At 35.6% G+C, this 16,558-nt stretch overlaps 1 protein-coding gene across 1 annotated transcript; it reads right to left on the bottom strand.

The window, feature by feature from the left end:
- Positions 1–9,661: 9,661 nt before the first annotated feature.
- LOC145011756 (glycosyl hydrolase 5 family protein-like) lies at positions 9,662–16,018 on the bottom strand. The gene is made up of 4 exons (XM_078970489.1): positions 15,593–16,018; positions 13,413–13,660; positions 12,349–12,869; positions 9,662–10,326 (listed from the first exon to the last, which is right to left on the bottom strand). The coding sequence occupies exons 1-4, from the start codon at positions 16,001–16,003 to the stop codon at positions 9,863–9,865; spliced, it is 1,644 nt and encodes a 547-aa protein (XP_078826615.1). The 5' UTR covers positions 16,004–16,018; the 3' UTR covers positions 9,662–9,862.
- Positions 16,019–16,558: the final 540 nt, after the last annotated feature.

The following is a 16,558-nucleotide window of genomic DNA, read 5'->3' as shown; positions in this document are numbered from 1 at the left end:
ATGTATCTGTTATGTATTACTCTATGTATTACCAACCATATGTTTAAGTGATTACATTACTCATAGGGTCGTCATGCTGACGGATCATATGTTTCCTATGTACTGTATGCCTTTTTGGCAAATTTTCATGTATTAAAAGCGATTATTATTAATGGAAATGCTCTATGTTTCATCATGATGTTGTTATTTGCTATGTGTTTTATTTCTTTGTTTTATGTTAATGCATGAAATCACTTAGATGCCCAAATCGATTCGCCAAGATAGTGACATTCTAATCTGGGAATGCGATATATACTCATCATCTCTCTGTTCCATGACAGAAATATCCCTCAAAGACCAAATTGTGGGAACAACACGACACCAAAGCCACCAAAAATAAACTCAGTTGTATTCCAAGCAGCAGTGTCCGCTGTGGTCACTGCATCACTTGCCTAGATTCGCAACGGGAACAACGGAGAAGGCAAAAAGCAGGGAACCGGAAGCACAAATCAGAGAACAAACCAAGAAACCGCAAGAAACTGTACCTACAAGGACTTCACCAATGCCAAGCCCCGAACCTTCAATGGGACGGGAGACGTAATAACCCTGAAACGATGGATTGAGAAGGTGCAATCAGTGTTTGAAATCTGCGGATGTCGGGAGCCGGCACAGTCTCAGCCAGCAACCAAGCGGGCAAAGCCCGCTGATGCAAGATCGGGAGGTCTGAAGGACCGCACTTGTGGGAAGTGAGGCAAGAGCCATGATGGAGCTTGTAGAACAGGTGTGTGTTACAAGTATGGGAAGGAGGGACATATCGTGAGGGATTGCCCCAAGGGATTTTTGGTTTGCTTTCATTGCAACCAGACTGGCCATTGGAAGGCCGAGTGCCCGCAGTTACTCCAGGGATCAGTGCAAGGATCTGCGCCTTCTACTACTTGAGCTTCAGAGGGGCGGCCAGTGAAGGCCGATGCACCGAAGGCTCGCGGCAGAGTCTTCCAGTTGACATCGGAGGAGCTCCGCGCAGCACCCGATGTTGTGGCTGGTATGTGATCTTTTGCTTATTCTTATATATATATATATATATATATATATATATATATATATATATATATATATATATATATGATGCTTATATGTGGTATGTTTAGCTACCTTTCTTGTGAGTTCTGTACCTGCTTTAGTGTTGTTTGACTCGGGTGCGAGTCGATCTTTCGTATTGCTAGCATTTAGTCATCATATAAGTAGCCGACGTGAGGTCCTGAGTCGACCTTTGAGAGTCTCCATAGCTGATGAGCATGCTGTCTTTGCAACTGATGTGATCCAGGGATGTGTGCTTGAGATTTTTGGAGACGAGTTTCTGATAGATTTGGTGCCTATCGCGATGAGGGATGTCTGTGTCATCGTGGGCATGGACTAGTTGAGCCGATTCAGAGCCATGATCGACTGTGAGCGTCAACTGGTGACCATCTGAAACTCTAGTGGGGGAGTACTTATGATTTTCATCGAGGGTACCCGATCTAGGTCAACATTTTGTTCGGCTGCTCGGGCGAGGCAGAGCTTGCAACAGGGTTGCATGGGTTTTCTGGCGTATGTGTCGGATACGTGGGATATTATGGAGAGACCGAGTACTGTCACTGAGGTTCTGGTGGTTAGCGAGTTTTCAGATGTTTTCCCCGAGGAGCTATCGGGCGTGCCTCCCGAGAGGTAGGTAGAGTTTCGCATTGATTTACTTCCAGGGGCGGCACCTATCACCAAGGCGCCCTATCGCCTTGTGCCACCAGAAATACAAGAGTTATTCTCACAATTTCAAGAGCTGTTGGGAAAGGGATTTATTCGGCCGAGTAGCTCGCCGTAGGGAGCACTGATCCTTTTTGTCAAGAAAAAGGACGATTCGCATTGGATGTGTATTGATTACCGGGAGTTAAACAAGCTAACGGTCAAGAACCGTTATCCACTCCCAAGGATCAACGATCTATTCGATCAGTTGCAGGGTGCATCTTGGTTTTCCAAGATTGATTTGAGGTCTGGGTATCATCAAATGAGGGTTCGTGAGGAGGATATTCAGAAGACGGCATTTAAAACTCGTTATGGTCATTACAGGTTCGTAGTGATGCCTTTCGGGCTCACCAATGCACCGAAAACATTCATGGATCTCATGAACCGAGTATGCAGACCTATGTTGGATCGTTCGGTGATCGTGTTCATCGATGATATTTTGGTGTATTCAAAGTATAGAGAGTTCCATGAGGATCAGTTGAGAGAGGTTCTTGGAGTATTGAGATCGAAGAGGCTTTATGCCAAATTCTCCAAGTGTGATTTCTGGTTACAAGAGGTCCAGTTCTTGCGACACCTCGTTAATCAGAATGGGATTTTGGTCGACCCAGCCAAGATTGAGGCGGTTATTAGTTGGGAGGTGCCGAGATCCCCCACCGAGATCAAGAGTTTTCTGGGGTTAGCCAGCTACTATCGGAGGTTTATCAGAGATTTCTCCAAGATTGTTGTTCCTGTCACCAAGTTGACCCGGAAGGGTGTTGCTTTTGTTTAGGGTCCCAATCAGCAGACCTTGTTTAAGACTCTTCGCCAGAGGTTGTGCGAAGCTCCAGTGTTAGCTCTTCCTGAGGGAATGGAGGACTTTGTGGTTTACTGTGATGCATCTATATCAAGGTTAGGTCCAATGCTTATGCAGAGGGAGCACGTGATAACATATGCATCGAGGCAGCTGAAGCCTCATGAGACGAGGTATCCTACCCTTGATTTAGAGTTGGGGCAGTGGTATTCGCCCTCAAGATCTGGCACCATTACTTGTACGGGGTTCGGTGTGCCATTTACATGGACCACAAGTGTTTGAAGTATCTGATAGATCAACCTAACCTGAATATGCACCAGAGGAGATGGTTGGACGTGGTAAAAGATTATGACTGTGAGATTCTGTATCACTCGGACAAGGATAACATGGTAGCTGATGCCCTGAGTCGCAAGGCGGAGAGTGCCTCGATTCGAGATATATGCATGAGGATGACAGTGATGACTCTGGTGTTTGATACCATACGAGAGGCCCAGGCGGAGGCCATGAGACCAGAGAACCGCAAGAAGGAGCAGGTGCTCGGCTAGGTATCCGAGTTTGTGATGGATCGTCGGGGACTTATGACCTTTTGAGGTCGGATTTGGGTGCCTTATACAGGCGGAGCTCGTAGCACTTTGATGGAGGAGGTGCATAGATCGAGGTTTTCGATCCATCCCGGGGCCACTAAGATGTATTTGGATCCGAAAAGAGACTATTGCTTGACCTGCCACCGGGTCAAGGCAGAGCACCAGCGTCATGGTCCATTGCAACCTTTGGAGATTCCCCAGTGGAAGTGGGAGAAAATCTTGATGGACTTTATCACCAAATTACCGAGGACGGCGCATGGGGTTGACGCGATATGGGTGATTGTGGATCGATTGATGAAGAGCGCTTACTTCCTTGCTATTAGTGAGAGCTCTTCGGCTGAGAGGCTGACAGAGATTTATGTGCAAGAGGTGGTAGCTGTGACAACCCGAAATTTCCATTCGGTCAAACCCTAAAAGTCAACCACTTCATGTCATAAGTCAATGTCATTATTTCTTATTTTTAAGAAAAATAAAGTTCGTTTGATTTTTTTAATATTATTTTTAAGCGAACGGGTGTAAGAAAGTGTCGTCTCGGGTTTTGATTTTTGAAAACCGCAAACACTTCGCGTATTAGAAACACCCGACCAAACTTTTATGTTTTGGGTTTAGAAATCACCAAAACCGTAAACTCATGCCTATGTATGAGTTTACTCCCCAAAAAGTTAGTCATTTGTGTTTACTCCCCAAAAGTCAAAAGAGTAAACTCCAAAATATCCTCTCAAGTATCATCCAAGATTTAATTCCAAATCTTCAATCTTGTATGTGTTTTAACCCTTTCAAGTTAGTAAAACACTTAATCTAGTGTTTGTGCATCTATTCATCCATTCATTTCCGGTTTTTGTTTAGATTTTCCAAAACACCAAGAACACCAAGAACACACACTAAGTGTTCTTGGCCTTGTAGCTCAATTCAAGCTTCCTTATGTAAGTACTTCTATCCTAGAGTCATTTAAAGCTAGATATGCATGTTTATACTAAGGAAATTTGTCAAGAACACAAGGTTAGAGGTGTTCACGGTCCACGAATGTTCTTGGGCCGTAAACACCATAAAGAGGCACCAAAGTGTGCCTAAGTCCCAAATCTAAGCCCTAGTTGATGTTTAGAACATACTTGACATATTTAAACCCTTCCTTCTTGTGTTTAAGCCTTGAAAAAACACCAAAACCCCCAATTTTATGTGTTTATGGTTTAGGGATGTTCCAAAACCGTAAACACCCCAAAAAGTGGGTAAATGTCCATTTAAAGTCCCATAGTTGGTTCTTATGGCTAAATCTAACCTAGACTAGTACCATGATTGAACTAAGGACTTGAAAACCCAAAATACCATAAACTTAGGAGTTTAAGGTAGTAAACTCATGAGTTTAAGGTAGTAAACTCATGAGAAATGGTCCTTAGACCGTAAACTCCATTGAGGAGTGTTTTGATGCCACACAACACTTCCTAAGGCTAATTCGTGAAGTAGGAATGCTTGGAATAGCCTAGAAGACTTCAAATTACCAAATGGTCAAAAGTTTTGGAGTTTACAGCCGCAAACTCAATAGTTTACGGCCATAAACTCAAGGGGTGTTGATCCTTAGGGAGTAAACTCATTTTAAGAATTACCCTTGAACCCCAAACACACTAGCCTTTCCCTACATCACTTAGATGCAACCCTTGAGACTTTTAACACTTGTATAAAGTGTTTAACATGTATTAGAGTGTTTTAACTTTTTTTATTAGTTGTTTAAAGACTAATTGAGTATATACATATATCCTTATATGTTATTAAGATCTTTGTGCGTGTCTAAGTCTTCACTTGACACCAAGCACTTATCCGACACTTCTTTCCGATCCACTAACTACAGGTGAGTTCATACCCCTTAACTAATGTTTTAAATGTTTTTAAATGTTTTATGGGGGGGGGGGATACAAGTAGAATCATGCTAATTATTGTATCAATCACAAGTGATTAATAAGTAGAATTATGCTAGTTATTATATCAATCACATGAGATTAATATGCAACATTCAAATGATTCACTTCACTTTAACCATTCTTACCAAACAGGTTCCTCAAATGATTTTCTTAAATGTTTTATATGTTTAAAAATCCTTATTAAACGGTTCATTACACACTGTATGATCCTATTTCAAACCATTTTACTCCGATCTGTTTTACTCCAAGCTGTTATCAAAACGTTTTACTTCAAACTGTTTTATTGATTGACATCAAGTCAATCTTTTCTTAGGTAATAATTATGTTCAAAGGTTTTACAAAACTCACTTTATGCTTTTATCTTATAAATTGCATGCCTATATATGTATATTTATATGAGTAATGTTTAAAAGACTCAGGAAGGCTATCCACCCTATTTCCTTTTCGCGCTTGAGATGTGGTCTGGTGGGATATCGGGTACCCGTCTGAAGGTCGTTTAAATATTAGTTATGTATCATATGTGCATTATAGTCATAAAGCCCCTTCCAGTTCATCCAATGCCCTTGGGTAGCAAGGGTATACATCCATGTTCATACGTACCAGTTATATTACTAGTAAGCTACCATATGGGTAGTTTAGGAAGATACTAGAACTATTACTAGAACACAATATCATACTATGAGTCAGTTCATTCATGAGTCAATACTCACTACTATGAGAACATATACAACAATACTAGAGAAGAACATATACAACTGTTCTAGAGAAGAACATATACAACTATACTAGAGAAGAACATATACAACTATACTAGAGAAGAACATATACAACTATACTAGAGGAGAACATATACAACTATACTAGAGAAGAACATATACAACGATACTAGAACAAGTACATTACTATACATGCTAGATAGAGAGAGATCACACCTTACAGCTATCACACGTGGAACATTACAGTACAATACTATACTCTTACATAGATATGTTTACATGATCACATGTACATGAGTACACTTACAGGAATTACTAGTACATGTTATATGTACAGATTCTGTTATATAATCCTCATTCTTATCTTTACCTTGTGATTCAATCACACAATCGACGAGATAGATTGGGATCAATATCCTAGTACCCAAGGATACATTGCGGGACTGACCATTCCTAGAATCTCTGTTAGCTACAGAGGTAAAAACACATCCACGGATGTCAACGGTTGATACCATTACAAGTATACTTTTGGGGACTGACTATTCCTATACCCAGTTGTTAGCAACAGAGGTAAATGTACATCTACGGATGTCTTCAGTTAACATTGTTAGTTTCCCTTGTTCCAAAGGGTAATACTAATGTAGATTGGTCATGGTAGAAGACTACATTCAGAACAGTTAGGTCTTGGTAGAAGACTACATTCAGAATAGTTAGGTCTTGATAGAAGACTACATTGAGAACAGTTAAGTCTTGGTAGAAGACTCCTTTTATTACTAATAGGAATCATAGGGATTTCTAGGGTTTTTCAAACGTCTACAGTTGTTTTACAAACCTATTCATACTCACAATTCATATACAAATTCTTACATACAAATACTTATATACAAATTAAGACACTAAATACTTATGATCTCACCAGCTTTAAAGCTAATACTCACTTTCAAAATTACTTGTATCCTCAGGTCATCATAGACAGGTATCGATGCAAGGAGAAAGGAAGATGGAGCTTGTTCAAGACTCATCTTTCATTTTGATTTATGCTTTAGTGTTTATCAAAATTTGACAGAACACACTTGTATAATAATTCTATTATTAATGCAATGGATGATGTTGTTGCTTGTTTACTGCTTTTCATTGTTGTGATACTGTACATGACGTCCTCCGCCCCAGAACGTTTCCGCCATTCTTGGTTTTGGGGTGTGACAGTAGCCCGACATGGATTGCTGAAATCCATAGTTTCGGATCGGAATGTGTGTTTTACTTCTAGATTCTAGAAGAAGTTCCATGAGGAGTTGGGAACGTGATTGCATTTTAGTACCGCCTACCACCCGCAGACAGACGGGCAGAGTGAACAAACGATTCAGACACTCGAGGACTTGCTTCGGACATGCGTTATGGATTTCTGTGGGAGTTGGGACTTATACCTACCTTTGGCTGAGTTTTCCTATAACAATAGCCACCACTCGAGCATTGGTATGCCTCCCTTTGAGCTTCTTTATGGGAGGAGGTGTCGTACTCCCATCTACTGGGGTAAGGTAGGATAGAGAGTTATGGGTGGCACTGAGATTGTGTTGAAGGCGACTGAGCAGATTCAACAGGTCAGACAGAGGTTGCAAATAGCTCAGAGTCGTCAGAAGAGTTACGCGGACAGACGACGATTCGAGCTCGAGTTCTAGGTTGGAGTCTTTGTGCTTCTGAAAGTTGGGGCCTCAATATATTGGACCTTTTAGGGTGATTGCCAGGGTTGGCAAGGTAGCATATTAGCTGGAGCTGCCTGAGGAGTTGATCCAGATCCATAACACCTTCCACGTGTCCCAGTTGCAGAAGTGTGTGGCTGATGAGACGACGGTAGTACCATTAGAGGACATTCAGGTGGATGCGAACCTGAATTACATCGAGAGACCGATCGTGATCCTAGATCGGAAGGTGAAGGTTCTGAGGAACAAGGAAGTGCCTCTGGTTCAGGTCCAGCGACAGCACCGGATGGGGTCTAATTTAACTTGGGAACTAGAGCCGTAGATGCGGGAGCAGTACCCTGAGTTATTTGCGGAGCAAGACTTCGAAGGTGAATTCTGATTCTAGTGAGGGAGAGTTCTAACATCCCGAAATTCAAGTATATTCCTTTGATCCTTTTCTTTCCCCAAGTTTTCAAAATTAGTCCTTGAAAGAAAAGTGCGACTTTTGAGTATGTTGGGCGTAAGGGAGAGTACGCTGCGCGTACTCGTGAGCGTGTTCTTGACGTGGAGTCTACCCGGTACCCTGGGCGTAACATAGTGTACGCTAGGCGTACTAGGTCCATATGGAAACCCTAATTATGGGGGTGAGCTCTATATAAGAAACGTTTTGGCCTCACTTTTAGCCACCATTTCCAGAGACCAAAGCCCTAAGTGTTCCAAACCCTCGTTCTAGACCTTGTGTGTGTTTAAGCTTGATAGTGTTCTTGTGTGCCTTTGAAGAGAAGAAGGTGTCATTAGAGAATCTAGAGTTGGAGTGCAAGCCTTGGATCTAAGCTTTGTAGAGGTTGGAGCATCAGTTGGAGGTAAAAAGCTCAAAGCTTTCTCAATCTTTTTGATTTGTGCATTATGGGTCATTTCTAGGGTTTTTGTCCCAAAGGTGGAGATTTTATGAGCAAAGGGAGCTCCATAGATCTTGATTTGTCCTTATTCAGTGTATGAAGTGTTATTAATCCATAAAAATCCGATCTTGGACGTTAGGAGTGAGCCATGCATGAGATATGTGTTCTTGAGTGAAGAAAGTGGTGTGTTTTGGTTGATGGTGATCTTTACAGCCATGCAAAGGCGTAAAGTCCTCGACTTTATGGATTAGGAGGCTGTAGGGGGTCCAAATCTGTATTTTAAGCCAAGGTCTTAACTGATTAAGACCATAAGTGAGTTAATAGTGAAACTGGGACGTACGTTGAGCGTAAATCCCAGTATGCGGGGCATAGGGTGAAATCAGCCCGTTATCTGCACAGTGGTCGAGTACGCCAAATGTAGGGATCAAGTACGCGTCGTGTACTCCTTAGGGTTGACTTTCATTGACTTTTAGGGTTTAGTTAATAAGTGGACTTTTGGACCATTAGAGGGGTAGAATGGTCTTTTACCCTTCTGAGAGAACATATGAGGGATTAGTCCAACCTTTGAGAGCCATTATTAATTAGAGATAATTTCTGTGTATGATTAGGCGGAGGCTAGATCAATGTTTTGAGTTCGAGATCATTCGAGTTTACTGAGGTGAGTCTTCTCACTATACATTACCTAGGGTGGTATCTCTACGTGAACCGAAAGGTCATATGTGCTTGTTTGAGATTATGTGTATTGTGATTATATATGCTATGTGCCATTCTGACCGGACCAGAGGGTCGAACGATTTATGAGGCCAGAAGGCTCAACCAGACCGGACCAGAAGGTCCAACGAGCTATGGGACTAGAGGGTCCTGCTGAGACACACTGACCAGAGGGTCGTACAGAATATAGCCTCGAGTGGTGAATTGTAGTATGTGATATTTTAGGGAACTCACTAAGAATTCGTGCTTACCGTGTTATGTGTTTCAGGTACCCCGGAGGATTGCGGGAAGGCACCGGCATGATTGTACACACACTCGGGATTTGGAGTTATGTTTGCGGATCCTGGATTTGAACAATTATTTTGAAAACTTGTATTGGGTTTTTGGTAATTAATGTTGAGACATGTGTTTTTATTAATATTAAAAATGAAAAATTTTGGTTTGAAAAATCATATTGTTACATTGTGACACAAAGTAGAATGGTACTGCTTAGATTTGGGACTAACTATAGGTGGTAAATATATGCTTCTAAATCAAAGGAGTTTTTCAAACATATACCTTATTCTTTTAATTAAAGCATATTTTCTTCCTTTGTTGTCTAACACAAGGTTGTCCCTTGAATTTTTTTAAGGTAGGTCCTAATTTTTGGTATACAACTTGTAATTGTTGGAAAATTGGGTGGATCAAAGGACCCACCTTATGATATACTAGTCACGCCCTGTTTACATTAAAATCTCAACATATAAAAATAAGTATTTTTTTTTATCAAAGTTGATCAATAATCTCTATCTTCTCATCGTCAAGAATTTTCTAAAAGATCACATTGAATAATCCAACATAGAATCTGATAAAATGATTGATTTTGCAACTTCTACACTTGTGCTGTTGATGACTTTGAACCATTGGGATGCAGGATCACACAATTTGTCGTTGTTTAAGCATTTACAATTGTTAGTAACAATCGTGTTTTCATAGTCTATATCAAGACAAACCATAATCCCATTATTAATCTTTGATGAAAGGTGCATTTTAGAGGCTGAAATGGCCTCCCATTTTGAAGAGATATTTGTACACATTATGCCTAATTTCACTTGCATATCCACACCATTTGCTTGTAGGCAATAATTTGTACCCTTCACAATCAACATGTTTTGTAGGGTGTACTCCCATGCCTGTGCATTGGAACACGGACCCAACTTCATAGAGTGGGTTTGTATACAAAGCCCAGTACATGGATGGAAGATGATTTTATGTTGTTCGACGCCTAATAAACCATCAGGTGCTGCAATTCAAAAAAGTCACAAGTTGAAGTAAAAATGTCATATTTGAGTATCTCATTTAGTAGTTTATTTTATGTGCCTCTACGTCAATTTAGGTATTGTTTTTTTTATTTGAGCAAATTGAAAAAAAGGAGTATTTTGGTCTTTCTACCGGAGACTGTTTAATTTCGTTTTTACAAATAAGAACAATATACTTACATTTATTTATAAAATTAAAAAATGCTTACATATTATATAAACTTGTATAATATATTAATATGATATTGTTTTTAACAAAAACAAACAATAATGCACGTGCATTTTTGGACACATACTTTACATCGTACATCTAATATAATCAAATTAAAGTTTTGATAATTAGAAATTGTAATAAACTAAGTCTATTTCTCATAGTGTTTCCAAATTTTAATTATGTTTCTATTTTGGATAACAAAATCATAATTATGTTGCTATTATGCATAAGAATATATGTACACCAGTGTCATTGGTAAAAAAAGACATTACATGGCTATTTTAAGTACACACACACACATATATATATATATATATATATATATATATATATATATATATATATATATATATATATATATATATATATATATATATATATATATATATATATATATATAAAGGAAAATTTTGGAAGGAAAGCAAGAAATTTTTTATATACATATTTTTTAAGTAAACAAACAAAATGAATTATTAGAAGATTCAAAACTAAAGATTATTCACAAGAAAAAACTTTCCAGAAAAAACAATATCATTATTCATTATTAAGTAAATCAAGAACAAATTCACTTTATGATAATTTTAATGAATATCAACAAAATCATCGTAAAAATCGTCATCGAGCTTTTTTTTTTTAGGATTTTTTTTGGTGAATCATGTTATTTTTGATTCATTTGTTATGTTGGTCAAAAAAATATGCAACAAAAAAAACTTTTTACCTTTCTAACAAAAAATATTACTAGATTTATAACGTGTTATATATATATATATATATATATATATATATATATATATATATATATATATATATATATATATATTATAATTGAAAATGAAAATTATGTAATAGGAAAATAATGGTAAAATTTATAAAAATCTTGAAAGTAAATCTAATTAGGAGTTAAATTTTAAGAACTTTAGATGATTACAATACATATATGATACAAAACGATATAGTATGGTGAATTTTAGTATTTAAGCTTATATACTTTTAAAAGTATATTCACTTAGCCACATATATATATATATATATATATATATATATATATATATATATATATATATATATATATATATATATATATATAGAGAGAGAGAGAGAGAGAGAGAGAGAGAGAGAGAGAGATTCCTTATGGGTAACACATAAAGTATAATGCCTGTAGTTGTAGTGATAGCTAAGTTAACATGTGTATGTTGTTATATTCGACAATTGTCCTTTTTAATTGTCAAAAGTATTTGCATCTTAATATCATTGAAGTAAAATATACACGAGAAATATGTTTTCACAAGTTGCTAAAAACAACATTATTTTAGTCTTTTATATACAATAGATTTTATTTTTACCAATAATAGCAATGAGCATGTTTACATTGTATCTCTCTATAATAAAATTGAACTTATATTTTTACCAATGAAAGCAGTATGCAACTTGAAACTTTCAAAAAATAATTAACATGTAAACATAACTTAATTTGTTTAACGATGATAACAATATGTTGCAAATAAGTACATTGCATAAATTGATAGTAAATACATTAATTTTTAGGTAAGATTACAAGTTGGTTATAAGAATGTAAGTATGTTGTTATCACGAGTAAAAAAATATATTTGTTATTCTTGGTAAAACATAAAGTAAATTGTCCATGTTAGTAGTGAGAATAAAATATTATGATATTTCTATGTACAATTAGCGGTTCTCTTTCATAGAAAATAATAGTTTATATATTTATTTATTTATTTTTATTTTTTTTAAGTTGTATCGAGTTTAAAAAATACAAGAAAATTTTTAATACCTTGAAACGAAGATTGAATAGGTGAAATTTTCTTCAAGAAACTTAAATTTCTCGGTTCATACCAATTTGAATCCAAAACACCATAAAGCTCCTCCATTCCAACCACACCCTCCCTTAAATAGTAACTCCCAACAAGAGTCCATAATGCCCAATCAAGGTCAAGTTCAGCCACCCAACCTAAGAAACAATTCAAATACCTATTATCATTCTCATTTGTGCCAGTTTGATCCACACCCCACTCACTTACAAACAAAGGGTGACCCTGGTCTAGTAAAAACCCTGCTTGATTTGTCATTTTGTCGGTGATTCGACCACATACTTGGTTTGCGTTACCAGTAATCCAATCATCACCGTCTGAAAAACCATACCAATGAACCTCAAAAACCAATTTTTTAGTAAATGATAAGGTTACATGTTGGTCACGAAGAAAGGATAAGTCTTGGTCATAGCTTAGACCCGAGAGAATGACTAATACATTAGGGTTTGCTGAATGTACCCCTTCCGCACCTTTTTGCATGTACCTTATTCAGGTAAGAAAAAACACTAAATGAGTCGAGTTTGTGCATTATGAAATGTATCGATACAATATTATAAATGGAAAATACAAAAATCATTCTACTTATGGCTTTAGTCACTTATGAAATGTATTAATACAATATTATAAAGGGAAAAAATGTTTTTATTTTTATTTTTTATTCATTTTAGTCACTTATGAAATGTATTGATAAGGGAAAAATACAAAAAATGCTTCTGCTAATTATTTTATGGCTTTAGTTACTTACCTAGTTTTGAAAGTGAGAAAAAATTTTATATTCTTTTACCAAGTAAAATTTTTTCCCCGGTAACCCGGTCTCAATATGAAGGGAAAAAAAAACAAAAATACAAAACCCCAAAATAACTTTCCCATTTTGACATTTAGTAATTGCATAACTGTAAAAAGATAATGATTCAACGGTCAAATCGACAATACAATGAAAACATGTTTCACTTCTTTATTATTTGTTCATTTGTGTTTTTATGTATATTACTCTAGACTAAACACATTTTTCTATTAATACACGTACCTGTACCATGTTTCGATGTTTTGTCTATACCCACGAAGTTCATTCCTCAAGCTCATACCGACCACATTGGTATACCCTTTAAAAATGGTGGCAACTCGTTTAATACCTTTGACCCACACTTCAGGGTCAAAGTAGAGGTCGCCGAAGAAGCCATTACCATCATTATCATTACAACACCATCCAGGTTTGCTTATGTGATTGTCTAATATTATCATAATGTTGTTCTTGTTGAGGTTTGAAACCACTTTCTGTTTTTATAAAGATTCATAGATTGAATGTATATCAGAAATTTGAATGACTGTCAATTTATCATAATTTATGATCAACGTATTTGATTTTAATAATTCACATTGGAATAAAAAGGGACCAATATCAAGCATACTTTTATTAAATTATGATTATTATTTTTTATAGATTAGTTATTTTTTCCTAAATCTATAGATGTAGTTTTTTTAAAAAAAATTGATATTACCATATAAAAAAACTTAACAGCACAACTTGTTGTTTGTTTGTCTCTTCACTTGTTGTACTATTGTAACTGAGTTCTAATATGTTAAACGTTTAATGTGCGTTTTATGTGCGTTTAATTTGCGTGAGTCAAACACAATATTATAATTTTTAGATACAAGTATACAAACAAAAAGAAAGTAATATTAGTTGTATTTTACTTTTTAGACAAAATGTTCGTATACAACTATACTTACCTTTTGTAGTTTTCTACATCGTACATTAAATGAAAACAACTATTTTTAAATTGTTTTCCTTTTTGGAAAAATAGGATTTTTTTATAAGTTTTTATTTAAAATTTATTTTTCTTTAGGTGTTTACCAATTTAAAACATAAAAAGCAAATAGTTCATTTAAAATCCAAGAAAATAAATGTTTTTGTTATATAAGAAACAAATCAATTCTTGATCAAATTTTGGAAGGAAACAAAAAGATTATCCATTCCCATATTTATTATGATCCAGATTTTATTTTAAGATCTTATAAGACTAAAAAAAAAATTATATTAAAATCTATCATAAGATATATATTGGGACCTTAGGATCCTATATGATCTTAATACCATCTAATCCTAAATTTTTAATATATAATTGATCCTCAAAATCCTTAACTTAAAATGGAGTAGGTCACAAGATGTCCTTTAGAACATCAAAATTGAATCCATTTGATCTTAAATTAGGTCAAACATGAAGACACTTACGTTATTCCCTTTTTGATCATATTCCTTTAATTGTACATAAACACAATAATCTTGTTTCAGTTTACGTTTAAGATGTTTTCATCCTATTTTTTTGGGTTTCATACAACAAAAAGTATGATTCATATTTAAGAAGTTAAAGTTAATTCAAACATTAATGTTTTAATAACTTAAAATACTCCACAAACAAATCACTGAAATAAAAATGATGAGACTAGTTCATTTGGTAATTCTCATCTGATTTAATTTTATGATTACAATCTTGTAAAATATAATTCGTTCTTATTTAAGATCTTAATCATGGCAACTTTGCTCATTCCTACCTTGTTTTTTAGTTTGTATATACATTTGAACAAATTCAAATCGAAAATGACGTATATGATACAAGTTTCAAGCTAAAAACCACTTTATTCATTTCGTATGGGTTTTCAATTTTATATCATCGTATGTGTTCCAAAATAAACTAACATATGATCATAGGTAGTGATTTATGCTTACCAACTTTTTTCTCTCTCTCCATACATATAATGAATATGACTTGTAAAGTTATAATCATTAATAAATCATTTACGAAAAAAAAAAAAGTTAGATGTTCATGAATTTATATAACAAAAAGAATATGTGTTGATGTTTTAGTTTGACAGAGAAAAAAGTATATCAATTTGTTGTTTAAAAAAAACAAAAAAACAAGGTTAGATGTTTTAATAAATCTTTTTTTTTTTGGTTCTCTTTTATTATTATTATTATTTGGTAGGTTGTATACATTTACATATAATTATGATGTTGTGCTTTTATATATATATATATATATATATATATATATATATATATATATATATATATATATATAATGTACAAGCAATCGATGCATGTTTTATGCATTGACTGTTATGAAAACGAAATAGTAATCGGTCCGAGATACCTATGGTTTAAAATTCATTCATCAAAAGCCTCATTTTCAGTGCTTAAAAACTCACCACAAAAGCATTGATGAGGGAAAGGTCAACGATGGATGGGTTGTTGACTTGAACTCCGGCGACGGATGCCGGCAACCCTAGCTTTGTCAGCGACTTTCTCACAGTCGTCGAAGCCAGTGTATCGTTTGTAAATAAGAACAATGGATACGTGAGTCTCACACAATTGAATCCCATCGCCAAAATTTTCTTCGAGATCACATCAACCGGCTGTTTGCTCAACCCTTCCACGACCGCCGATTCAAGGTGGCTCACCCAGTTGATGCATGACAACTTCACCCTCTCACCACCGTTTTGATCGTCGATGATCCATCGTGAGTTGACTGAGAGTGGAAGCGCCGCAGTGTGGTGGTGGAGAATGATAGTGGCGAAGAGGATGAGAGATAATGGGAACGCTCCTCCTACCACGGTCATGGTTGTTTTGTTATGTATAATAAATTGCATATCATCTCACAATTTTACGATCTTATTTATATAACTCATGTTTAATAAGACAAAAGGAATATTTTAATAATTACTTCGATATAAACGATAAATTATGTGTTGTCATTCGCAATAATAGTTTGCTTTTAAAATAAATGAATTTAAGAAATCGTATATATCACATGTGTTCATCTAATTTAACATGGTTTTTTATTAAATATAATAATTATGTTATTTAGCCCGTTAGAAAAGTATATTACAACAAAATCAAGTTATTATTATTATGTTATTATACTAGAGAAGTCAAACGGGCCGTGCTAACGGTTTCTTCTTAAATTTTAGTTAAAAGAATGGACGTATGAATGATGTTGTATCGGTTGAACTATCAAATTTATCCTTACACGAGAATCAATCAAAAAGTATAATGCTAAAACCAGAACAATTTTTTAAGAATCATGAGAAGATAACATTTATAGTACTTTTGGAAATTATAGAAATTGTGCCAAATACATGCTATTTAATTAATACTAGTTGTGAAACCCGTAT

The sequence above is a fragment of the Lactuca saligna genome, chromosome 8, assembly GCF_052625555.1.
Source record: "Lactuca saligna cultivar CGN05327 chromosome 8, ASM5262555v1, whole genome shotgun sequence".
Taxonomy (NCBI): Eukaryota; Viridiplantae; Streptophyta; class Magnoliopsida; order Asterales; family Asteraceae; genus Lactuca; species Lactuca saligna.
Note: the sequence above shows the minus strand (reverse complement) of the source record. Positions and strands in the feature narration are given on the sequence as shown.